The 27,111-nt window shown below is 40.6% G+C and overlaps 1 protein-coding gene across 3 annotated transcripts; it reads right to left on the minus strand.

Annotated features, from left to right (window-relative positions):
* Positions 1–438: 438 nt before the first annotated feature.
* Positions 439–26,601, minus strand: LOC138966229 (very-long-chain enoyl-CoA reductase-like). Of its 3 annotated transcripts, none has more exons than XM_070338371.1 (12): positions 26,573–26,601; positions 25,751–25,801; positions 21,661–21,712; positions 20,037–20,081; positions 18,793–18,896; positions 5,841–5,953; positions 5,264–5,369; positions 4,677–4,749; positions 3,772–3,815; positions 3,395–3,452; positions 2,941–3,075; positions 439–1,269 (listed from the first exon to the last, which is right to left on the minus strand). In XM_070338371.1, the coding sequence occupies exons 1-12, from the start codon at positions 26,576–26,578 to the stop codon at positions 1,142–1,144; spliced, it is 915 nt and encodes a 304-aa protein (XP_070194472.1). In that variant the 5' UTR covers positions 26,579–26,601; the 3' UTR covers positions 439–1,141. The 3 variants fall into 3 exon arrangements, with proteins under 3 accessions (XP_070194472.1, XP_070194471.1, XP_070194473.1); XM_070338370.1 differs by lacking the exon at positions 26,573–26,601 and adding an exon at positions 26,460–26,489; XM_070338372.1 differs by lacking the exon at positions 26,573–26,601 and adding an exon at positions 26,118–26,137.
* Between the last annotated feature and the right edge of the window lie 510 nt (positions 26,602–27,111).

Genomic DNA, 27,111 nt, shown 5'->3' on the forward strand with positions numbered 1-27,111 from the left:
ATTAGAAAGGAAGTGATGAATTAGAATATTCTAATCAAGGTAACTTAAAGGCATATGTACGCGCTCCCGTGTTTACAAAGTGTAGTTTGCCCATAATCGATGTCAAACGCACCATAAGACCATATAATGACGATATGTCACCATGCGCGGACCATAATACATGCATTACAGCTTGTTCTAGCCTCTGAAAAAGTGAGGATGTCAACAAAGCCGCGGTGTTAGCTCCCTTGCATCAACGTTACATGTGTTGCCAAATCTATAAATAGGACGATCCAGATCAAAATGAAAATTAACATATCTCAACATTGAAGGGGTCCTAGACCACAATATTTTGCAGGGAACTTAATTTAGCATGTCTCCAGCTGTTGGTAAAGCAATTAGCGTGTATAGTCATCGAGTACATATGCCTTTAAAAAAATAAAGCAACACAGATTCGGCAACCTTTTTCTCCTTTATTTTGAAAACTCAACTACAAATTTGTAAGAAAATGTAAAACAACCGCAAATCGATTTGTTCCTTAGTGTGACCACACCACAAAAAGCCAAAGGAATGCTCAAAGACAATGTCTCAAAAACTATGCAACTAAAAAAAGGAACATTTAAGCTTCCTAAACAAAAAATGAGCATTAAGTTATTAATACTTTTATGCAATGAAATGAAAAGAGGTAATAAAAGTTGTTAGCTCTGAATTTGAACAATGCCCTCAACATAATTTGAAATTATCAGTGTACCTAAGGTACTACAGTTGAGCTAATCACCAACACAGTAAGCAAGCCCCGAGATCATTGAAACAATACTAGACTGATCAAAACACATCTACACACATTATGCACCTGTAACATTGATATTACCGTAAGTTCTATATACCATTATGACACCAACAACAAATCACACTATCTATGTCATGTAACAAACAAACAGAACAAACAAGCAATGCATCCAACAATTCTCAAGCATTTCAAATGTGTCTAGCTTTTAATGCAGAATGAATTAGAAGGAACTTAACAGAACCTTAAAAGACAAGTGACTTTAGTTAACTCCTTGAAGAATTCAATAAAAAGATAAATTGCTGATTGTTCACAAGACGGCAGTAACTGTATCAATGCTTCTAACAATAATGAGAGAAGAGTTGACATAAATGCTTATAAGACGAAGGGAACGATTGCCGCACGGCGACGAGGGTATTCCTTGAATTCCTTGAGGTAGTTTCGGTGTTTGCCTTGGGCCCACACTGCCATCTGATAGAAGCCAGCCAGCATGAACAGACCAGCTGAAACAATATTTGACAATTTGTCTAAAATAGATGTTTTGTTCCTATATAACCTTCTTTTAAAACGTTCATTGAAAACAGACAAGTTAGTTGATACATGTACAACAGCAAGTACAGCACCAAGTGTACAAATATCTGACCCCTTACTCACCGACACCACTTTTCCAACAAGTTACCATCACTTACAAAACACATACTGTATATACACATGCGCATACATACCTGCACATTTGTGTTTTTTGGTTGTTAGATTAGTTTGCTTTTTGTTTGCTTTTGGAGAAGGGGCCTGCGTTTGCTAAGTTTATCACAGCACATTTTCTAGCATATCTCCAGATCTGTTTACCCCTAAAACTTGACAGAGATAATGGTCAATGCAAAAATTAGTAATCTGATGACAAAAATCATAAATCCTGTGGTTACCTAACTCCAACATTAGTTAAACCAATCTTGTTTGAAGCATTTTTGAAAATCATAGATGTACTTTTCAACCCAAATCTTAAAAAAAAAAAAATAAATCATAATAAATTACTTCAAAATAGTACAAGTAGACTGAGGTATGTATTTCCCATGTTTCCCATTTATCAATCACAAACTTCCCAAGGGTTTAGATGTTTTTCTTCTCTTAGCCACCCAAATGACCTTGAGTGACAGTTGACCTTGCGTAAGAGCTAATCAAAGCAGTGTTAAGAAGGAAACCTTTGCAGGAGCATGTAACATGGGAATGACCTCTATCACTCTGCCCATGATTGCAACAACTAACACAGGTAGCTGTCCTCACACAAGGCCAGAGACGTCAACACTCATTCACACTGTAGACTCCATATCTCGGCAAATCTTAAGAACAAGCAGTTTATTTATCAGCTTTATCTGGTGTAATGATTGATATACTGAGCGTGCAACTACATAACAGCTGATAAAAAGCTGGGAAAAAAAGAGAAAGAGATTGAGGAAAGAGAGAGAGCGGAGAGAGAGAGAGAATTACAGTGTACAAGCAAATTAACCGATGCAAAATTCATTGATTTATGAGTGTTTCTTAAAAGTGACAGCCGCTGCCTTAAGAAGCAACGAGGCCTAGTCTGTTGATGGAATAAGAAATCGATAAAGATGTGCATGAATAAAGATGGTGCAACCACAGCTGGCCCACCGGTAACATGTGCAACTTCACAATACAACCAGCATCCATACAAATCAATCAAGAGAACCACTGGTGGTAAAACGAAAGAACAGCTTCTACTGAAGAAGATGCTGAGTTAATGGAAGACGAATGTAGCTGAAATGTGCTAAATGGTAGTCACTAAATGCACAGAAGAAATCTAGCAGAACACAGCAGGGTACAAGGCTGTTTTATGTGAATGAGTTGGTGAGTTCAAATGAGTGAGTGTGTGAGTCAATGAGCAAGTGGTACTCGGTGTTTGTGTCCTTGTGTCCGTACGAGTGTGAGCTTGTGTCCATACTGAGATGGTAAGAACAACTTGCAATTCTGTTTCTCAAAAGCGTGACAAATATTTTTTATTCAATGTCTGTGACAGAATGGCTTGTGAGCAATCATGTATATCAACAGTCATGATTCAATGAAGTACCTCTGCCACAATACAAATGTGTATGACTTTATTCAAGAAAGCTGCAAGAGAACAACCAAAAACATAATTGAAAGGGAAAAAAGCTAGCTACCTGGCAAGCACTGAGTCATGACGGTGAAAGCCAGCCAGGCGGTGGCCTCGTAGGAGTAGTTGGGACAAGACACCAAACCAAACAGCCAGGTGAACGGGTTGGAGGTTGAGCGAGGGATCTTGCGTTCCTTGGTACCTAAACAGAAAACATCAGAATTATGAATGAAAGGGATTTTCCCAATGACTTTTTTGCAAAACTGATATAACCCAATTGAGCTTTTGCCTTGGAATACATACGTGGAGTACACTTTTGCACAGCTGAAAAAAAGGGGCAAATACGAGTCGCCTTCATCGTCAGGAACAACTTTATCTGAACCAAAGTCAACACTGCTATTAGTATTACCTTGACATCAAAGTCAACATGCACTTAATGTCTTGCAGAAGCTTTTGCACCCAAAAAACAAACAGCCATTTATAAGTTATGCTTAATTTTGACTGCTACTTTGCAAACTTACCAGGAGGTCTCAAGTTTCTCAGAGCAATGTGGACAGATAAATTCCCCAACTCAGCAATCTGCACACACAAGTCATCAACAATTGAATCAATAAATGAAACAATGAATGAATTGATGAAACAATGAATCATTAAACTTTCAACAAATGATATTAAGTTTGATATTTTATAATCCTGTGTTCCTATCCATTAAGGCCTTGAAAGTACATACACTCAAAGTAAAAAGTAAGGATATAAGATTTTCACATGATTTTAAATCTTTTCTTGAACTGAGATGCTAAAAAAATGAAGATAATTATATCTGACATCCTACCGACAACCTAAGTGACTTACGCTTAGATACAGAAATGTTCTCTTTGACAGATCATCATTTACTTACTACGAAAGCTGCCAGTCCGCCATAGACCTGCAAATCACCATATGCTGAAAAGAAAAGAATAGCCAAAATAAAAATACAAGAAAGATTAAGTTCACAGAACATTTTATTGCGCCTTGAGTCCGAGTCTGGAGATACGCGCGCGATATAAGACTGCATATAACATATTGTAGACAAAATGAAACATTCACAAGTACTTCATCCTATCCGTCTTTAAAGCAGACACACAAAACATTTTGGAACATTGGCAGTCTATCTGCTTCGAATTTCTGCTTGAGTATCCACAAGTTAGAATAACCCATTAAATGCAGTAATTGTAAGCCCGAGTAAAGATAGAACTCCCAGCTTTTTGCCTAGATTAATCTGATATCACTGATGAAAACATGATGCCCCTCTGATGACAGGCCACCTCCCAATAAATTACACTTTCTATTGTACTTATCTTTATTGAAACACACCTGTCATGAACGGCCATGCACCTACAAATACAACGTAGGAACACTTCTAGATGGTCTCTAAGGTGTCCTTTTACCGCAAGTACCACTGTCCCAAAAATCAGTCACACACACACGCATACGCACACACACATTTATATACTTATGCATTCACGTATGCATGCAGACACATATGTGAGCCTCCACCACGAAATGAGTCGCATGTCACCTCGCGCGGTTCTGCGGTAGGCTTAATATAAGTCCGGGGAGTGTCTAGTAACAGTGTGAGGGTCACCTTAGTCACAGGCTTATAACTCAAACAGTTTTTGCTCTTTTCTAAAACGGTTTTCACCACTGCTTAGAGCATAAAAAACTCTTTAGGAAAATGTAAAAATATGAAAATCATGCAAAGGTGACATGCGACTCATTCCGTGGTGGAGGGTCACATATACGTTGTGAGGCAAGACAACCAACCTGGTGGGGTGTACAGCGGGTGGTTCACGAAGTAAGCCACAAATGCTGCAAATCCCCAGTAGTAGACACTGTTCTGTAATTCACACAGCAACCAACAAGATGGGTGATAATGAAACGCAACAGAAAGTAATTAGATCAACAAAGCAGACAGTTATGAAACGAATTTCATCAGATATAAATCAACACAGTATAGACATTTTAAAAAGAACAAATTGTATAATGGGTGAATAGTTTGTCATTGTCATTGAAGAAATACCACATGTGCTGACTTGCAGTGGGATCCTGCTGCTACCAACCCAACAAACAAGGGATTCTGAAATCTCTTTTTCCAATTATATTGTTAATCCTCAACAAGGCTTGGTTTATACATACTTTTTTTTAGTGCTGATTTAGACACAAATTTAACACAAATATCCTTCAGGGCTTTGAAACTTACAGAAAAAGGTAAATTTAGGAAAAAATCTCAAATTGGACCCCACTCCCTCCCCCTTCATACAAAGTGCAGCCTTTGCTCCAAGCACCTCCACTCATGCCTGGACATAACAGAGAGTATATCACCACTATCGTCCTCTTGTGATTCAGCCCACCTTGAAGATGTTGGCGATGGGCATGGTAGCGTGGGAGAAGCGATGAACAAAGACTGTCTCCAGAAGCCTTTTGGCATAGTGGAAAGACCAACAGCCAGCAGCGATACTGAAATCAAACAGTGACACAAGTTTCAAAATGCATCAGTTCCTCTGCTTCAGTTATTCGTCAAACTATGGGCCTCAAAGAAGTTGTAGTAAATCTACAGGTCTTACAAAGAGAAAGTGTGAGAAAGTGTGTACCCACTGAACGACCAATTAGATAATGTTCATCAGATAGAAGTTTGACCAGACAATAGAAGTTTCCAATAAATGTTCATGATTTAATTTTTGTTGTTGTAAACTTGAGTTAAAGCGTGACTGACACAATAGCTGGCCCAGCAATCCACTAACTTTTTTCTGCGAATCTCATAATTTTTATCATTTGATTGTCTAGCGTTGCAACAAGTACTAGAAATGCAGCACAAGCATAGGACAGCATGCCTAACCATTGTAGCACAGTGCACACCAGGAAAGCCTCTAAGTCTCACTGAACACATTAACATGGGGAAACAATGCAGTGTAATTAGTTGACACTTACTGTACAACATTAGCATAGGGCAGTTCTGCTGCATCCTCTCCATAGACGATGGAAGGTCGGAGGTAGAAGATGAGGTAGATGACCAGAGGACCGGCATACTCTGTCAAAAACACCTGCACAAAACATATTCTTTGTGACTTTCAGTATCTTAACACTGCTGAGGTGCTGGCAAAGACAGTCAAGTCTAAGATTGGATATGAGAAAAGTACATGGTCACATTCATAGATTATGGCTATAGTACTAGTAGCATGGACCAACCAATTTTTACTTTTAGAGATTTTTTTTTTTAAGGCGGAACTATTCTCTGGGATTTCAGAAGCCAGAATATATTTTATTTTTTCAAATTGCATCTAAAATGGATTGGTTGTGACGATTTGAAATAGGTAGGGTGCACACACCACTCGGACACGTTTTGTAAAAAAAGTGGGACCCCCCAATTCAAATGTAGAATTTTTAAAACAAAATCATGAACATTATGAACAAAGTTTATCATGTTATTCTGTGAACGAAAAGAAGTTATATTTAAAAAAAACTATTACAATGAAGAAAATAATGATATGTATGTTGTATGAATGCCAGTATTTCACTGTAACATCAGCCCCTTTCATCAAAGGCAATTTTAAGTGCCATAAACCCGTTCTCTGTAGTACCGTAACGCCCACCCCAGACCTGTTTACCCCCATAAGTGTTTTGGAGTAATGCTCAGCCCCAAAAATAGTAATCCTGGCACAAAAATAGTAATCATCCAGCATTCGTCGCCAATTACAACGCACGTGACAACTGTGTCTGCGAAACGCAATCATGCACATATATCCATCATTCACAAACAAAACACATCAGTCAGTTTTTGTAGTCATCATAATTTCAAAGCAGATCACATCAAAAGCACATGCATCACTGATTCTTTTTCTTTTGCTCGTATATAGTAGGCCTTTTTCAGTGTGTCAAGCGCTTCTCTACTGTACTTGCGCTTGCCGAATGAGTGAGGGCGAGACTTCACCACTAGAAGGCTCTCCAGCGTCTCATCAGACAGATATGATCTCTGGTCAGTCCTGTGCTTTTTCACCCCATTTTGCCATTGAAAAAAACAATGCCAAACATGTGAATTAATAAAAATAAAAAATAAAAAATATTTAATTTTTTTTTAATGAAAATCGTAGTCTTGACACGGATAGCGGAATGGCGTATTTTTTGCAGAAAATCGTAATAAATTACGCCATAATCATAAGGGTAAACAGGTCTGCCACCCCCCCTCCGCACAGATTTCGATTAAAAGTAAGGGGTGGGCGTTTGCTAGGTATACACCCCTCTGCAAGATAAAGTGTCATTAAATTTTCACGAGAAAAAAAGTGATACAACCTTGTGATTTATGCAATTTTAATGACAAATAAACACACCGTTTGTTTACACAAATAAAGATCAACGTTCTGTGATAGAAAAAAAAAATAGAAAAAAAGAAAAGAAAAAACACAAGTGACCTTGATTCTTCTAATTCTCAGAATAACGTCAGCACAAACACAGTTTCTTTTCTTGTTTGGAGATCAGGTAGGGTTGATGATCGTGGGCTCATTCTAGTCCGAAGTCAACATCATCGTCTTCACTGTCGTCTCCACTCTCAGCTTCTTCTGGAGCATCTCCATTGCCGTGATCGCGAGGCAGGGTAGCGCCGATTTAATCTGGAAACCAGTCCAGTATTTTATCATCTTGGGAACCGTCCATGGCGTTTGAAATTGCGCACCTGAGAAAGGACGTAACGATCGTTTCAGGTCGTATGTTCTCCCACGCCCTGCTGACCCAGTTGATGACGTCTTGCCTTCTAGGCTGCTTGAGGTTGTCAGCAGCTGCTGCTGTGGGTGGTCTTGCTTCTCTCATCCGTTCAACCCAGCAGTCTCTGATACCATATTTAAAAGGTTTGGTGAAAAAGCCCACCCGGGGTGGGCGTTTGCTAGGTAGTGACCCCTCTGCACAACTTTTGGCCAAAAGTGGGGGGTGGGCGTTTGCGAGATACTGGGCGTTAAATGCTAGGGATTTTACGGTAAATGTTTATGGTACAAATGCAGATATGTTCTATGATCTTTTAGAAATCAGAAAATATGCCGAAAAAGCCTTGAACACTGCCCTAAAATATCACTAATGCGGAAACACACAGTGAAATCACGCAAGATCTACTTTCACTTTTTGCCTGACCAGAATCTACGAAGAAGATGATGTCATTCGCATAGCAATTAAGGTCATTACACCGATGACGCCAAATGCATAATAGACTTGTTTACCAGTTTTGGAAGCAGCGCCGGCCCAAAACGCTGTCTCAGAAGAAGACAAAGTTTTGTGGCATTCTTCATTTACCTATGCTTGTAAAAATTGATCATCAGGAATCAAAGAATGCCGACAAGGTCATTCACCAGGCAACTCGGCGATGTTCGGGAATGTTCGTCATGACTCGGGGATTCGGACACTTACCCGTTTTACTTTCCTCAAAATGAATTTTGCCCGATCTAATTTCTCATTTTTACATTTAGTCAAGTTTTGACTAAATGTTTTAACGTAGAGGGGGAATCGAGACGAGGGTCGTGGTGTATGTGTGTATGTGTGTGTGTGTGTCTGTGCGTGTGTGTGTGTAGAGCGATTCAGACCAAACTACTGGACCGATCTTTATGAAATTTGACATGAGAGTTTCTGGGAATGATATCCCTGGAAGTTTTTTTCTTTTTTTCGATCAATACCTTTGATGACGTCATATCCGGATTTTTGTAAAAGTTGAGGCGGCACTGTCACACCCTCATTTTTGAATCAAATTGATTGAAATTTTGGCCAAGCAATCTTCGACGAAGGCCGGACTTCGGTATTGCATTTCAGCTTGGTGGCTTAAAAATTAATTAATGACTTTGGTCATTAAAATTCTGAAAATTGTAAAAAAAAAAACAATTTTTTTAAACGATCCAAATTTACGTTCATCTTATTCTTCAACATTTTCTGATTCCAAAAACATATAAATATGTTATATTCGGATTAAAAACAAGCTCTGAAAATTAAAAATATAAAAATTATTATTAAAATAAAATTTCCAAAATCGATTTAAAAACAATTTCATCTTATTCCTTGTGGGTTCCTGATTCCAAAAACATATAGATGTAATATGTTTGGATTAAAAACACGCTCAGAAAGTTAAAAAGAATAGAGATAAAGAAAAGCGTGCTATCCTTCTCAGCACAACTACTACCCCGCTCTTCTTGTCAATTTCACTGCCTTTGCATCGAGCGTTGGACTGACGATGCTACGAGTATACGCTCTTGTTGTAAAAATGCAGGGGGGTTAGTTTCATTCTGGTAGTTCGACAGCTTGACTAAATGTTGTAATTTCGCCTTACGCGACTTGTTACCGATTGCCTTAATTGTTGCGACTCCAAATACCATTGTGATATTACTATTGCAATGGTGCACGATCTAACAAGAGAAGAAAATACCATTGAAACTTTTCAATTTCCGTCTATTCACCACAATATGATGCTTTAAACCCCAAACCAAGTGCATCTTTGAAATCTACGTTTCTTCTTTGTCTTTATATATCAGACCTGTGCACACTCAAAACGCTCATCAGTAGTATACAAACCAAATTTCAGTAGTTTTTAAAATGTTTCAGTAGTAAGCTGTAACGAAAGTTCAAGACATAATTCTGCTCACAAAGCACACAAACTGAAACACTATGACGCAGTAGAATGGGAAATCCAGGTTGTCTTGAGAATAACTGGACTTCCAGCACTGTTGTGCCATTTTCTTCTTCTTTGGTGACAGAGCTGGTGTCTCCTCTTCACTATCTGAATCTCGCACTCTTTTTTCTTTTCCATGTTTCACTTCAATCACAAGTTGCCACGCAGACGCTGGACGAACTAAGTCTAAGAACAAAGACTCATATGCTGAGAACACGCGCGCTTCTGGTAAATCGGAAAACGTCTTTTCAGCGCAACGGCCAACTAATTGGTCAAAACATGATTTCATTTGATTTGATTTGATTCTTGTTGCTTTTTGGGTCCAGCGGACCATATAGTTAGTTAGTTAATTGTTGCTTGTTGGGTCCAGCGGACCATATAGTTAGTTAGTTAATTGTTGCTTGTTGGGTCCAGCGGACCATATAGACCAAATCAGGACCCCACAAGTTTAACATTACACATATTTAAATTAAACCAATTTCAATAAGCAAAATCAGGAACGTCACACAATAGCTAAATCGAAACCCTACGTGACAAGGCTTTTAAAATTCAAATCTTAAAATCAGGGGTGGGACTCTCTTGTGATGAAAACGAGAAAATCCCTTTTTTCTAGGGGGTTTCGGGGGCATGCTCCCCCGAATTTTTTTTAAATGCTACATTAAAATCTGTGCAATTTGGTGCATTTTGAGACTAAAATTCAACTCGTTTGGATCAGGTAAAAAAGACATTCTCCTCACTCCCCCCCCCCCCCAAAAAAAAACCCCACCCACCCAACCAAACAAAAAACACTTTCACACAACCAGGTGGGTGACTGGGTGGCCGAGTGGTAACGCACTTGCGCTCGGAAGCGAGAGGTTGCGAGTTCGACCCTGGGTCAGGGCGTTAGCAATTTTCTCCCCCCTTTCCTAACCTAGGTGGTGGGTTCAAGTGCTAGTCTTTCGGATGAGATGAAAAACCGAGGTCCCTTCGTGTACACTACATTGGGGTGTGCACGTTAAAGATCCCACGATTGACAAAAGGGTCTTTCCTGGCAAAATTGTATAGGCATAGATAAAAAAAATGTCCACCAAAATACCCGTGTGACTTGGAATAATAGGCCGTGAAAAGTAGGATATGCGCCGAAATGGCTGCGATCTGCTGGTCGATGTGAATGCGTGATATATTGTGTAAAAAATTCCATCTCACACGGCATAAATAGATCCCTTGAGTCCGAGTCTGGAGATACACGCACGATATAAGACTTCATATATACAACAACTAGAGGAATACCCGGCTTCGCCGGGGTGAATCGCGAGACAGAGACAGAGACAGACAGCGTGGCCAAATGTAACCGAGTGCCGAAACACCACAATCATATTTGAAGCCGAAGTCCACTCAAACGGGATTGAGAATAACTGTTATGGCTTCTGGAAGGAAGGCCTGATTATTCAGTCACACACCAATGCCGCCAGACCACATCACAAACAGAACTCTACAATCCACAGGTGTTGCCCACACACACACACAAACACACACACACAGAGAAGCCGTATATATATATATGTATATCTATATGTATAAATATATAGAGATAGGTGACAGTGTATTTTTCGCGTGGCTATAAATTGATTCGACCTTTTCACTTTGACAGTAAGAACAACTTCCGGGTGCAAGGGAAGCGTTCTGGACAGCGCAGTGACATTCTAAAAATAGTAACGTTGTAACGGGAATATGGATTGACGCCACAGGAAGGAAGGGAGATAAACGCTGAAAACACTGGAGAAGATAAAGAGAAAAACCCAAATCGGTTGAGAGCACGTGTTGAAATATCTCATGTCGAGTCCCATCGCTGTCGACGACGCCAAATGTAACCAAGTGCCAAACACCACAATCATATGTGAAGCCGAAGTCCACTCAAACGGGATTGAGAATAACTGTTATGGCTTCTGGAAGGAAGGCCTGAACATATATAGACGCACGTTAAAATTAATATTAAAAGTCCTACGGTTTTGAGCCATTAAGGACTTGAGTGTTTGTCCGCTTTCAAAAAGAGGAAAGAAAGAAACAAAAAATAAGGAGAGGAGGGCAGGGGGTGGGGTTGAGTTGATAATGCTCTGTGGAATTTGTTAAAATGAAAAGTAGTTAAGATGTTTCTTGGTAAGAATTATAAGTCTGTATTCTATATCTTGAATAACGGGCTTGTAATATTTTTTTATTTTTATTTCAAATCGAGTTAAAAAGTGGAACCTTTCAGGATCACCAATAAAACCAAATAGATGAGCAAGTAAGAGGAACACGAACAATAAATCTCAAAACTTTTTACAAATAAAAGGATTAAGATGTAAGCCACGAAGGCCGTGGTAATAAAAACAATATGTACAGTTTGGCGACTAGTGGGCCTTGGGTGAGGATATGTTGTCTAGAAGGTAGTCGCTGGAATCAGGAGGGATGGCGGGAGCCACTCGACCTCAAACTGAAACACGCTGATGTGATAATCTGGGCTTAGTTATACCCACAGCCCCATGTCCGAGTCCCTGACCAGTCGGCACAGCAGCAAGCTGTGTGACCAGCCTAGAGAACTGCTACTGCGCAGATAATCCTGGGGACTCAGACCATGGAGCTGCATATGGTCATATAAGGTTTTAAAGGTAATTCTATTTGTAGCGCATGGAGCGAAAATGTGTTGAAATGAATAGGGTTCTCCACAATGGCAGGACTTGTTAAAGATATGGAAGCGGCAGCCGCCGGCACGGAGGCGTCTGAAGATAGTGAGGAGGTTTGTTGGGAGATCGGGGTGTAGATCGTTCATATCAATGGGTTGATAGGACAGAGATGTTACGTACTGACTTCGAATGAGTTTACGGATTTTACTGTAGAACTCGGTTACTGAGTAGCCGATGTTAGTGTTAGCGGGGCTAGATTCTGCCGCTTCTTTGGCAGCGACATCCGCCAGTTCATTTCCCCGGACCCCTACGTGAGAGGGGACCCAGAGAAATGATACGGATGTGCCGGATGAGATTAACTGGTGACATATAAAGAGGATTTCTCTTTGTAGCTCTGCCCGATTTGATGTGTTTCGATGCAGAGCTTGTAGTGAAGAGCGCGAGTCAGAGCAGAAAACTACCGCACGCGGTGTGACTGGGAGGTCATTTATAAAAGTGCATGCCATGAGCAAGGCAAATAGCTCGGCTGAGAATATGGAGATGTCTTTATTAAGAGTATATTTCCTTGAGATTTTGAGATCTGGGATCACAAAGGCGCAGCCAACGCTGCCGTCTGCAAATTTGGATCCGTCAGTAAAGACTTTTAAATGCTCCGAGAATTTGTAGTTTAGGGTTTCTTTTGTAACAGTAGCTAGGTAGACGGGGTTATCTTTTTTGGTAGTATTATCTTCACTGTCGTATATGATAGTAGGGGTTTCCTCAAGCCAAGGCGGGTAGGAGGGCGGGGGGACACACACCAATGCCGCCAGACCACATCACAAACAGAATTCTACAATCCACAGGTGTTGCCCACACACACACACAAACACACACACACACACACACAGAGAAGCCGTATATATATGTATATCTATAAATATATAGAGATAGGTGACAGTGTATTTTTCGCGTGGCTATAAATTGATTCGACCTTTTCACTTTGACAGTAAGAACAACTTCCGGGTGCAAGGGAAGCGTTCTGGACAGCGCAGTGACATTCTAAAAATAGTAACGTAGTAACGGGAATATGGATTGACGCCACACGAAGGAAGGGAGATAAACGCTGAAAAGACTGGAGAAGATAAAGAGAAAAACCCAAATCGGGTTCGGGATTGAGAATAACTGTTATGGCTTCTGGAAGGAAGGCCTGAACATATATAGACACACACCAATGCCGCCAGACCACATCACAAACAGAACTCTACAATCCACAGGTGTTGCCCACATACACACACAAACACACACACACACACACAGAGAAGCCGTATATATATATGTATATCTATAAATATATAGAGATAGGTGACAGTGTATTTTTCGCGTGGCTATAAATTGATTCGACCTTTTCACTTTGACAGCAAGAACAACTTCCGGGTGCAAGGGAAGCGTTCTGGACAGCGCAGTGACATTCTAAAAATAGTAACGTTGTAACGGGAATATGGATTGAAGCCACACGAAGGAAGGGAGATAAACGCAAAACACTGGAGAAGATAAGGAAGAGTTACTGGGAATGGTGAAATGAACAGAAAAACCAAAATCGGTTCAGCGCTGCGCGCTGAGAGCACGTGTTGAAATATCTCATCGATGATATTGTGTCCGGGGTGTAGCTGAATACGGTGTCCAAATTTGAAAAAGATCCACCGAGAACTTTGGCTTTGGTGTGTCGGTATGGGGGCACGGGTAGCTCAGGTGGAACCAAAATCGGTTCAGCGCTGCGCGCTGAGAGCACGTGTTAAAATATCTCATCGATGAGGTTGTGTCCGGGGTCTCTCTGAATAAGCCCACCAAATTTGAAGCAGATCCATCGAGAACTTTGGCCGTGCATCGCGCACAGACAGACAGACACACAGACACAAGTCGTATATATATATAGATGGTAACATTGTAATGGTGCATACCAAAGTAATGAACCATGTATCCATAACCCAATACTGGCAATAGTATGATCCAAGTGACCCCCCAATGCATTGAAGCTCAAAATGACAATTAGTTATCAGTAGTTTTCAGTCAGCACAATTTAACTCTCAAGCCTCCAGTGTTCTGTTCCATCTTCACTTCTCTCCATATCATTCAGTCAACAAGTTATAGATACTGTGATGAAATGGGACGCGGAAAAATACATTACCCCAGCGGAATTCGTAAGTTGTGTCCGCGGAAATCCGCGGATTCGCGGAAAAGTCCCACCCCTGAAAATAAAGGCCAGACTCTCTTAAAAATCCAAAGAGAGCTGTAAAAATATGTTTCAAACAAGAAGAGCAAACGCTCGATCGAGTCACTTTCGCAGTTCTGAATATTATATGAGGCATCAGATGGACAGGAAGAAATTGCTATTCACAACACAATGAGTCACGTTCACATAAAATTTGAGCCTGGTCACTTTTATAGTTTCCGAGAAAAGCCCAACGTTAAGTTGTGTGTTGCCGAACAGAAAAGGCTAGTTATCTCCCTTGTTTTTCTGATAACGTTCGTAAAAGGCTACAGATGTAAATACTTTGATGTAAAGAATAATCCTACAAAGTTTCAATCACATCCGATGAACTTTGTCAAAGATATAAAATGTCTAATTTTTCCTTTGACGCTGACCTGTGACCTTGAAAAAGGTCAAAGGTCAACGAAACCATCGTTAAAGTGTAGAGGTCATTGGAGGTCACGACTAAACAAAATATGAGCCCGATCGCTTTGATAGTTTCCGAGAAAAGTCCAACGTTAAGGTGGTGTCTACGGACGGCCGGCCGGCCGGACAGACTAACACTGACCGATTACATAGAGTCACTTTTTCTCAAGTGACTCAAATAGGTGTCAAAAAACTTCACTCATACAGATCAGCGCATTTGGTGAGAAAATGGCTCACAGAAAAACTATTATCACAGGCATGGCACCATGGTGCCTTTTCTCTTTTAAGCAGGTGGACATGTGTTATATATATAAGTGTGGCCAGTGTGTAGCCTACCCAAAACACTTTCGTCTTTTCTACTTGAAGACAACAAAGGAAAGGGCTTTGATAGCTCAGGGCGTATCGTATATATATAGTTTATTTTCCTTGCAGGTGGACCAACGGTCTTGCCAGAGTTTTAAACTGTAAACAAGAAGGGCAAAGCCCATACGACTCACATGCTTGACCTAATAACTAAACCTAGCAATGACATCATACACTAAGAACTGCTTTACACATTTTTCCTACCAAAATACATGTGACCTTGACCCAAGGTCAAGGTCATCCAAGGTCATGCAACACAAAGCTGTTAATTCAAGACATAGGAAGTACAATGGTGCTTATTGGCTCTTTCTACCATGAGATATGGTCACTTTTAGTGGTTCACTACCTTATTTTGGTCACATTTCATAAGGGTCAAAGTGACCTTGACCTTGATCATATGTGACCAAATGTGTCTCATGATGAAAGCATAACATGTGCCCCACATAATTTTTAAGTTTGAAACAGTTATCTTCCATAGTTCAGGGTCAAGGTCACTTCAAAATATGTATACAATCCAACTTTGAAGAGCTCCTGTGACCTTGACCTTGAAGCAAGGTAAACCAAACTGGTATCAAAAGATGGGGCTTACTTTGCCCTATATATCATATATAGGTGAGGTATTCAATCTCAAAAACTTCAGAGAAAATGGGAAAAATGTGAAAAATAGCTGTTTTTTAGACAACATTTATGGCCCCTGCGACCTTGACCTTGAAGCAAGGTCAAGATGCTATGTATGTTTTTTGGGGCCTTGTCATCATACACCATCTTGCCAAATTTGGTACTGATAGACTGAATAGTGTCCAAGAAATATCCAACGTTAAAGTTTTCCGGACGGACGTCCGGACGGACGGACGACTCGGGTGAGTACATAGACTCACTTTTGCTTCGCATGTGAGTCAAAAAGGGTCTTTTGACGAAGGTCAGTGAAAGACATCTTAAAACAGAAAACAAGAAGGGCAAAGCCCATACGACTCACATGCTTGACCTTGACCTTTACATGACCTTGACCTTCAGGGTCAAGGTCAAATAACTAAACCTAGCAATGACATCATACACTAAGAACTGCTTTACACATTTTTCCTACCAAAATACATGTGACCTTGACCCAAGGTCAAGGTCATCCAAGGTCATGCAACACAAAGCTGTTAATTCAAGACATAGGAAGTACAATGGTGCTTATTGGCTCTTTCTACCATGAGATATGGTCACTTTTAGTGGTTCACTACCTTATTTTGGTCACATTTCATAAAGGTCAAAGTGACCTTGACCTTAATCATATGTGACCAAATGTGTCTCATGATGAAAGCATAACATGTGCCCCACATAATTTTTAAGTTTGAAACAGTTATCTTCCATAGTTCAGGGTCAAGGTCACTTCAAAATATGTATACAATCCAACTTTGAAGAGCTCCTGTGACCTTGACCTTGAAGCAAGGTAAACCAAACTGGTATCAAAAGATGGGGCTTACTTTGCCCTATATATCATATATAGGTGAGGTATTCAATCTCAAAAACTTCAGAAAAATGTGAAAAATGTGAAAAATAGCTGTTTTTTAGACAACATTTATGGCCCCTGCGACCTTGACCTTGAAGCAAGGTCAAGATGCTATGTATGTTTTTTGGGGCCTTGTCATCATACACCATCTTGCCAAATTTGGTACTGATAGACTGAATAGTGTCCAAGAAATATCCAACGTTAAAGTTTTCCGGACGGACGACTCGGGTGAGTACATAGACTCACTTTTGCTTCGCATGTGAGTCAAAAAGGACCAAAAAATTGTTTGAGTAAAACATCGGAATTTCGGAATTTTAATTAAAAATCCGTAGCACCGTATTCTGCATATAAAAATCGGAGAAATTACGGAGAAACCGTAGATGTGCACAGGTCTGATATATGCATAATATGCCAATGTAGCCCCTGGTGAAGATCTTATCAACATTTTTGCAACCCATAGCTGCCAACTTTTCCCAGATAAAATTAGGGAGGAATGAGTGTCTCGGCGCACAGCGCCGAACCGACGGCGCGAAGCGCCTAGAATGCTAGGGGGGTCCGGGGGCATGCTCCCCCGGACATTTTTTGAAAAAAAGGATGCAAAATGGTGCAATCTGAGGATTATAATTGCCAGTTTCTGGCAGCAAATTTTGTCACAAAAAAGGAAGAATGAGCTGGAGAGAGAGTAGATGTAGTGACTTACCAATGCACGTCAAGCTTCCTTCTACAGTATTTCATACTTCTTGACAGTCACATCTTCCAATGGTGTGGGGGAAGATATCTTTTGCTATCACAGTTCACAACAGCACCAAAATCATAGTTCATGTTAGTTACTTCCTTGAATGAGCTTCAATATCCCCCCGGCCTCCATCAGTGTCCGATGCTGATATCTTCGCGGCACTTGGTGCAAAACGCGAAATGTATGCCGCGTCTTGTCGATTCGGAGATGAAGTCATACTCTTGTTTGTAACTCTTTTGAAATTTTACGATGCTGCTTCTTCTGCTGCTTCTCATCCATATTCAACTCAAGCGCATGCGCTAGCCACAAATCTCGCCTATTCTCGTTTACTTTTGATTTTGATCACAGCATTTGTGTGACGAAGCCTCGCGCTGAACGAGATTTCAGAAGTGAAACTACGCCGAGTACAGGCGCTTAAAAATACACTCCAGTCATTATATAACTATACTCGAAAAATTTTTAATCAGGAAACTTTTGCACTATTCGGGAAAATCCGGGACTGGACATAAAATCAGGAATTTCCCGGTTTTCTAGGGAGGGTTGGCAGCTATGCCCCATTCTTTTGACAATGCCCTTCACCCCATGTTTTGGCAATTTTGGGGGACGTGGATTAGAGTTATCTTATCTTGCCTTGGTCATTGCTAGCTATATATAATCCATGTCACACTGTGTCAACAATAGTGCATGTCTTGTACATCTGTTGACAGTAAGCAGGGAAAAAATATTATAGGCTGCTTTCACTAGGATACCCGAAGATTTTAAACGGAAATCATTTAAAGCACTTGGACAGATATCAGTTTCTATGTGACCTCGCCTAAAAGCACTTTTTTGACTGCCACTCCATATATAACAACAATATATAACAGTGCTAGTTTCTGTTTTCAACACCAGGTTTTATTGCATTTCATTAACCATAGTGATTATACTCTGTGACTGTGAACTCCATGACTCTCATGAACCATAAATACTGGTTGAAAGTGCAACTACTTTCTTCTTGTGACAGCTGGTGACGTTGTAGTCCCCTTTCACAGCAGATGCTCTGCACTGACAGAGTTGTCTGCCGACATTGAGTGTGAGCTATTTATAGTGGGTCTTCATTTTGTTTGCGTCGGTGAAACACACCTGTCAGATGTGGGGAGCTGTTTGTGGTAGGGTCTGTCTGTTGTTGTCTCCTGGTATGCTCCTGCGAACCTTTGAGTTCACATGACAGTTTTTATAGGACTATTATTTAAGCCTAAACTCACTCCACTTTGCCTCGCAATTCAAGTGTTTCTCACACTTACATTCTTTATCATCAGGCCCTCCTCAAGCTGTCAGAAGGTAAAAGTTTGACAGGAGAAAAACTTCAAAATCTTACAGTGGTCCATCCAACTTGTGGTCCCAGGTCTTTGAAGTAGAGTCGGCTGCCGTTCTTCAGACCTAGGGACTCCAGTGTGTCTCCATCCTTCACCATCTTACCCCCTGCAATTCACAAACTTTTAGTCACAATGAAACCCCCTTAAAGGCCCCCTCCTGTACCCCTGCTTCCTGAGACTTCATTTTTGTTCAAAATGTCTGTAAATGTACATCCATTTTAAGGCTCCCCCTTTCCAGACCTGACTCTCTGATTTTTGTCAGTCTTAAAAGTGGGGTCCGGTGTACCTTTGTTTAATAAAAAACCTCTTTCATAGCAGAACAAAACTATTTTACTGATCATCAGGTTACTAACACTAACAGGGTATGATTTTGGTCTTCTTTGGGACTCTTTTTTCCACACACAGTATATCAAGCACAGCATGATTGTTGTTGGTGTTGGTTAGTTTTTACCTTTTCTCTATCTATTTACATTATTAAGTTCTTCTCAGTGATACCCATTCACCATTAGGGGCATGTTCCCGGGTGTTAGTGTTACTGTTACCCCAATTTTTAAATGAGATACACAGGTGTGTAGGTGTAAGGCAACAAAAAAATAAATAGGTGTGGTTAAGGTAACATAGCCAAAAAAAATAGGGTAGGGAGGTAGGCAATCACTTTTTTTTTTTAAACTTTTTTTTCTAATGTGTACAAATTAAACCTACTTGACAGGGAAATAAGTGTGCGACTCGAGCGCTTTCGCTTTCATTGCGTTTTCTGCACTTTTTTTCCCCTTTTTTTTGACAAATGTAATAAAAAGTTATAGGGTCGGCCCCTAAAAATAGGGTAGGTCGGGTTACCGTAACCACACCTATTTTTTTTTTAGGCCTAATCAGCCACCTGCACTTATGGCAGAATGACCGTGGTCTTTATGTGCCACAATGGTGACACAGGGGTGGAACATGGATACCATCTCTGAGTCTGCACATAAAGTTGACCCGTGTCCGCCTCGGCCTGGCTTCAAATCCATCCCCCCTGGGATCACAAGTCTAGTACTCCTCTACCACCTGAGCTATCTGGCTTCCCCAAAACATGAGTCAATCCTGTAATCATCTAGTATCTTGAACAATCAATGGCTCCCATATTTATTACTTCATATACATTTGAGGACAACAATTTTAGTTAAAGATTTGCCAGTTAAGACTCTTCAAAATTATTTACCTGCATACTATAATAATAAATGTTACTGTGAATTTAAGAATGACTTACTGGGGTCTGTCTTGAAACCCTGTCTGTCTGGATAATACTTCCGTTCTGAAAACACACATCAAAAGCAAACATCTGTACAGTTGTACAACAAAGACAAACTAATCTGACACATGCCTTTTTCTCACAGTGGCTTCAATTAACTTGAAGCCTGAAGGTTTTGAAAAAATTTACATGTACCAGGTTATGAATAGGTCAAAAATAAGATCTGCATTCAGAATATCAACAATTACAGTTTTTAACATGAATTAAACTTAGTTACAACTGTATTGGAAAACAAACAACTGCAAACTGCTCTCTCGTCTCGAATCTGTTTTTGGCATTCACTCTACCGCTCTTCACTGGTTTAGTTCATATCTACAGGGCCGTAGTCAGTGTGTGTCTGTCAATAATCTCTCATCTCCTCCATCTCCTCTCTGTTTCGGCGTTCCCCAGGGATCAGTTCTAGGCCCAGTTTTATTTGTACTATACACCACTCCTCTCTCTGCCGTCATCAAGCAACACGCAGTCAATCACTACCTCTTTGCAGACGACACACAACTCCATCAAGCATGCAAGCCTACAGAAATCCAAGCGGTGACGCACACTCTCCAAAACTGCACTTCAGATATTAAATCATGGATGACAAACAATATGCTCAAGTTAAATGATGACAAGACTGAATTTCTTCTTTTCTCTGGAGCTTCCTCTTCGACCACTTCCCTTCCAGCCTCCATCACAGTAGGTTCTAGTGACATTTCTCTCTCTGATAGTGCTAGGAATCTTGGGTTCATCATGGACTCCCACCTCTCAATGAAACAACACATCAAAAAAGTCTGTCAGACATGTTACTTTGAGATCAGAAGAACAGGTTCCATAAGAAAATTTCTCACTGTTGATGCCACTAAAACTCTCGTTACATCCTGCATTCTGTCCAGATTAGATTACTGCAACTCCCTTCTCATAGGCTGCCCTGACTCCACTCTCCAACCCTTGCAAAAAGTACAACACTCTGCTGCACGTCTCATTTTCAGAGCACAGCATCGACAACCCTGCACTCCTCTCATGAAAGAACTTCACTGGCTTCCTGTATCTGAACGTATTAGGTATAAAGCTGCCTGCTTCTGCTACAATATCATCTCTGAATCGGCACCTGCCTATCTTTCTGAACTGGTCTCTCTCTACACTCCCTCTCGCACCCTTCGTTCTTCTGATGATGCTCGACTTCTCCGTCAAGGTCGCTTTAAACGCAAGGCTCATGGCTTCCGCACGTTTTCGTATTATGGACCTCAGTTATGGAATTCACTCCCCTTTCAATTACGTCACTCTCCATCCATTTCATCTTTTAAGTCCAATTTGAAAACTCACTTGTTCCAACAACACTACGGATAGTTCCTTAGTATAGAGTCTGGGGATGTGAGATGTGCATGATGTGTTGTTTGAATCTGACAGTGATTGTATGATTTTTGTATACATGTATTGTTGTCACGCGCTTTGAACTTCTGATAAGGCGCTTTATAAATGCCCGTTATTATTATTATTATCATTAAATAAAGCTAGGACATGATTTCACTTTTTTGTTGCATTTTTATTTTATTAAATCTGATTTTGGAAGGGAAATATAAAGAAACTGTGACAGATAACTTACTTTCTTTGGCAAAGGCCTTTTTGACATCATAGATGGTTGACTTGGGCTGAAGCTGAAGTGAAATAACACACACACACACACACACACATTCAGGTGTCAGTTTAAATGCAACTATAGCAAGCAAATATTAATATAACATAGTTTACGAACATCTTACTCACATCCTTCATTTATTTCTGAGGTTTGCAATAAGCCAATCTAGCTGTCACTTCATCCAATATGATATTTATAAGAAGTTTTGATTCAAGCTGTACAGCATCAGACCTCTCAGTCTCAATCCTGATTTCAATTAAATGAGCACAATTAAAGGGCAGCTGTCGGGTTGTGGCTCTCAAAATCTGTTCCTTAGAATGAGTTATCATGTAACTGAAACTATACTTAAAAGTTACTTGGTGATTTTGACAGCTTGATAACACAAGTCCGAAGACTTTAGACATGCTACAATGTCTTTAATCGAAGAAAGTTTGCATTCTTGGCCGAGTCAATGTAGCCCGCTCGAAAATTACTTCCCTTGGACGCGTGACGTCAGCCGCGGAATCGGCCGGGTTGAACGGTGCTCTCTTTATGCCGTGTAATGGGCGCAATCGGGTTGTCTAGTCAAGCCCTCAAGCATACTTCACGGGTAGGTGAAGAGAAACTTAGGATGGGGTGACTTCTCCCAGGCCAAAATTTCGCAGTAAAAAACGGAGTTCATAACATGTCTTCCGTCCCCCTCCTGCTTTTGTTCCACTTGAACCCTGTTTTTGTTCAACTTATTGGCAGATATTGTCACGCGTCGAGGAACACAAACACACACACACAAACACACTCACACGTGTTATCACACATATACACAGACACACACACACATACGTGTTATCACACACACACACACACACACACACATACAAACACACACACACACACACACACACACACATACACATACACACACACACACACACACGATAACCATCACAAACACAGTTTGACAAATTCATCTTTGATTTTTTGCGGCCGAACCCCCCTCCCCCATTTTCCACACTAGATCCACTGTTTCATCTGTCTCCGTCTCTCTTCCCTTTATCTTATCTCGTCTATCTACTTGAGTGAGTAACTGAAGATGTATTATCATCATCTCTTTCCTAGATTTTCCCACCGACAGAGTTGGCTTTTGTCTTCAGTACCTCACACGTACACGGTAATTGGTGTGACACCTCAAGCGGACCTTCTTCATAAGTGTACAGTGTCTGCTGACAAGGGACACGAGGGTCTGTGGTTGAGCAACTTTATGGTTTAACCGGGTGGACTGGAGGAGTAGCAACAGCATGTGAACCACTTTAGAAATGACTTGTAAAGGTTGCAGTCGGTCAGATCAAAGAAGAGAAAATGGGAACGTGGGTCTTGAGAAGATACCACCAATCCACCATCCTAATACTTTACTTTGTGCAAGAATCAATCACGCGTACAGCATTACAGATGTCCAGCTGTAGTCTACATTGTACTGTAAACTTCACAGCGGCCTTATCGGCTTCCTCGAGTGACGTCACAGCAAGGCTAACGCTGCGGCGTCTTTCTTGTGCTGACAGAGTTGTCGGTCGTGGATTTTGAGTCGTTTCGGCCTGCCAACTGCTTTGTTTTTTTGCGGATTGTGAGAACTAGCAGAAAGTTTCACGCATTTTAATGGTTTCAAACTAATGATGAAAGTGTCTTCTTCTGGACCAAATCAACAGTCTTTAGTTGAATCAACTCGGAAAACTCTTAAACGCGTTTTTGCACGCGATTCCGCGCATTTTTGAGACCAGGCAACCCGACAGCTGCCCTTTAAGCTATGTTTCCATTTAGCGACGCAGCGGCGGCATGATGGCGATAACCTCGCGATGTCGCAAGAGAATTTCGCTGTGAGTGTTTCCACTAAAAGCGGCGCGGCAGGCGGATTTTTGTTCTTTCTGGCTCGACTTCTTCTTATAAATCGGTCAAAAACTCACACAACCATAATTGAAGCTAACCTATTTTGGTTAGAAAATTGAAAAGACGAGAAATGTAAGAAAAACCCTCTTTTGTTTCAACAAAATGCTCAAAAAGCGGAACGAACACAGTGCGCCTTTGATAACCTTTGAAGAAATTCTTGCTGGACTATGTTCAGCTCAGGGAATACATACATGTACATGTATATGATGAAAAAACAGTCAAAAAGACTATAAACCTGGATGTGGGGGGTCCTCGAATGTTTGGAAGGACTTAGTTAGACCACGCCCACTTTGGACGCAAATATCGCGCGGAAGCAATTTTTTGCCAAACCGTCGCGCGGTACGTCGCCGCACATATGGAAACACGCATTCTTTGTTACTACTGTTGCAATCGGTTTTGACGCTGCCGCCACCTCGCCGCAACCATCGTGCCGCCATCGCATCGCTTTATGGAAACACAGCTTTAAGGTAGTGAAATTTTCACCCCAAATAATTTCTTCACAGCATAAATTAAACTTTATCATGCAGAAACACGCAAAGTCATTAGAAATAGAATGAAATGGATAGGTGCAATTACATGAATTAGTATATATTTCAAAATTAAAAAAAGGTATGAAACTGAAAATGGTTATGATAACTTCAAATTCGAATCAAAAGCATAATTTACTGACACCAAATGGGTCTGACTGGGTATCAGACTATATCCCATGACCTCCCTTCTTTGTCTCTGTTACTTCAGTATGGGTATATATGTTGTATTTTTATAGCTCAATAAATACATCATGGACTCAAAAAAATATATGATAGTGCAGATTCCGATTTGGGCGAAGAACTACTTTGCTCCCGACCTTTGACCTCGCGCCGAACAATGTGACACATTTGTATGAAGTTCCAAAATCGTATTGCACGGCTCAGAAAACCATATCAGTTGCACGCAAAAATGAATCTCAGAACTGATCTGATGTATGAGATGCAATAAGCAAACGTTTCTTTCATTATGAAAGCAATGCAGGTGGGAAAAAACGAACATTCAACTTACAAGATAACCAGATGCTAGCGAACCAAAACAAAAACACGAGTACCCTCCCCTTGCTTCGTTAGCAGACGACTTTTGAGAATCTGTCAGACCGTCCTTACCTGGCACGGTTGGGCTTCGCTATCATCAGCTGTTTCACGTGTTTTGCGAGCAAGTCTACTCTTTTGCCTGGCTCTGCAGTAAGTCCACATTGGCGATGAAGGTATCTAAGAACTTAACATGTGTGTATTTTTCCGTAATCCAGTCATATTCTTTCAAAATGCAATCAAGCGGCGGTGACAGACTTGGGTCCTGTTTTCATCGCATCAATACCAGTTTAGGTTCATGCAAACACACTCGCAAAACAGTTTATCATGTAGATACATTTCAAATAGGGAGCAAATGGTTAAATCTACATATGTGTTCCCTAAAATTTGCTTCTCTGTCAATAAGACTAATTGTATAATAATGCGTTCGAAAAAAACAACGTGGAATCGATTCTGAATCGAGTCGAGTAAGCCAAATGGGGGCCAAACCGGTTTCCCCGTTCCGCCGACCTGAAACGCAAAAGAATTGTGCGCTTCAACTAAATGGATTTCTATACGACTTCATTACTTTCTTGCAACTTATGAACCTTTACTTAACGCTTTTAAACGGTCTGAAAGTAGTGTTACCGCGTACTTATAGATGCACTCATTCGTTTTATTTTTTCAGCGACGGTCACTTAGTTTAAGGTTGCAAAAAGGCCATGTCTCGCTGAAAACACTGTTTCACACTCCACAGATCGCAAAAGTGCCGCTGGTAGTCTACACTTTGTGTTTGATGGTAGAATGGGATATACAGATTACAACACTCGTGGTTTTTTATATGGCTTGTATTTCAGTCAAGACCCAGCGGGAATATCAATCGAGAGCCACTCGCCAAAGGCTCGTGTCTCCCGATGATATTCATCCGCTGGGTCTTGACTGAAATACAAGCCATATAAAAAACCACTCGTGTTGTAACCTATACATATATGAGCCCAGTGAAAACTGAAATGAAATGTCAAAGCTTTTCACTGTCTTCAGTCCAGATATATATATATATATAAAATATATATCAGCTAGAGCTCTAATATTGTTCTTACATCACCAAGAGAAGTGATCAGCTCTCCGCTGCGAGCATGTAATATCTGGACCTGCACACACAAATCACGTACACTATCAGCTTAAAATTATCTAATGCAGCCACCACCAACAACAAATCAGAAATGAGTGTATGTCATCCAGTTTGAACTGCACACATGCAATGATGCACACAAAAACGAAATAGAAAAAGTGACCATGCAATGTCAATTGTCATTAAATTTTAAGTCTGATCGAGTTGAAGTCATGGAGCCCCTTCCCCATTCACTCCCATCCCTGTGCTGAAAGGCATAATGCTTGGGAACACCGAACTAGCATACATGTACAAGACTGTTGATGTTTACACAAGTCTTTATAAATTGTAGTCACCATGCATTCCACACGACCAATGACCACCCCTTTCCCTATATGGTGTGACTGTGAACGTAAATTTCACCGCTGATTATGTGGCGATGAAGAAAAAAAATACTAAGCCATCTTTAGTCTACTAACGATCAGCTGTATAAAAGATAAAATTTAAACAAAAGAAAAAATCGCTAATGGTCTGCGCAGTATTATCACTCTAATCAATCTATATCATATGTCAATGGCTACGGTCACCGGCAGCTAGACGACAGTGCTGCGAGTGCACTTTGCCCTGATCACACGACACCAGTTTTTTTTTATGACACCCGCAAGACAAACATATTCAAGAATTTCCTTTCCACGCACACGTTTACTAAACATTATTGAACCATCAAAATGAATCTCATTTGTTTTGGCAGCTAAATTTCTGGAAATTCCACGTCGGTTGGCTAGCAGAAAACAAACCGTGCTAGCTTTACCTCCATCTTGGAAACAAGGAAGGGACGCAACTTAACGCACACACAAAATCCCCTTCCGCTAATAGAGTGTTTGTCTCCCCTTTTTGATGGCCGCAGGAGCGGTCATTCATTCGGAGAGCCAGAGGTGACATGTCTCGTTTTATTAGCGTTCTCACGAGATCAGTTACAGGTGTGTGTTTTCTCTCTCTCTCTCTCTCTCTCTCTCTCTCTCTCTCTCTCTCTCTCTCTCTCTCTCTCTCTCTCTCTCTCTCTCTCTCTCTCTCTCTCTACAACGTGTATATAGCCATGTGAATAGTTTTTCTGCCTTTTTTATTTTTTTATTTTTTTATTTTTATTTTTTTACTGTCATGCTTATCTTTTGTAATTGTTTTACGTTTGTATACATATATATTTAAGATTAGAATAGTCCCTCTCTGGGCGAGGGCTGGTTGAAAAGAAGCTCGTTTATATTGCTTATGCCACAACCCTCGTAAAATAAAATTTGATTTGATTTGATTTGATTGATTTGATTGATCTCTCTCTCTCTCTCTCTCTCTCTC

Source organism: Littorina saxatilis, linkage group LG5 (assembly GCF_037325665.1).
Source record: "Littorina saxatilis isolate snail1 linkage group LG5, US_GU_Lsax_2.0, whole genome shotgun sequence".
Taxonomy (NCBI): Eukaryota; Metazoa; Mollusca; class Gastropoda; order Littorinimorpha; family Littorinidae; genus Littorina; species Littorina saxatilis.

Bases quoted from the DNA above. Each gene is read 5' to 3' on its own strand.
- LOC138966229 (XM_070338370.1), bottom strand. The intron at 20,082-21,660 runs GTAAGTTATCTG...GTGTGTTTTCAG, and splicing joins AAAGGCCTTTGCCAAAGAAA to AACGGAAGTATTATCCAGAC. The intron at 5,954-18,792 runs GTAAGATTTTGA...TGTTTTGTGCAG, and splicing joins CACAAGTTGGATGGACCACT to GTGTTTTTGACAGAGTATGC.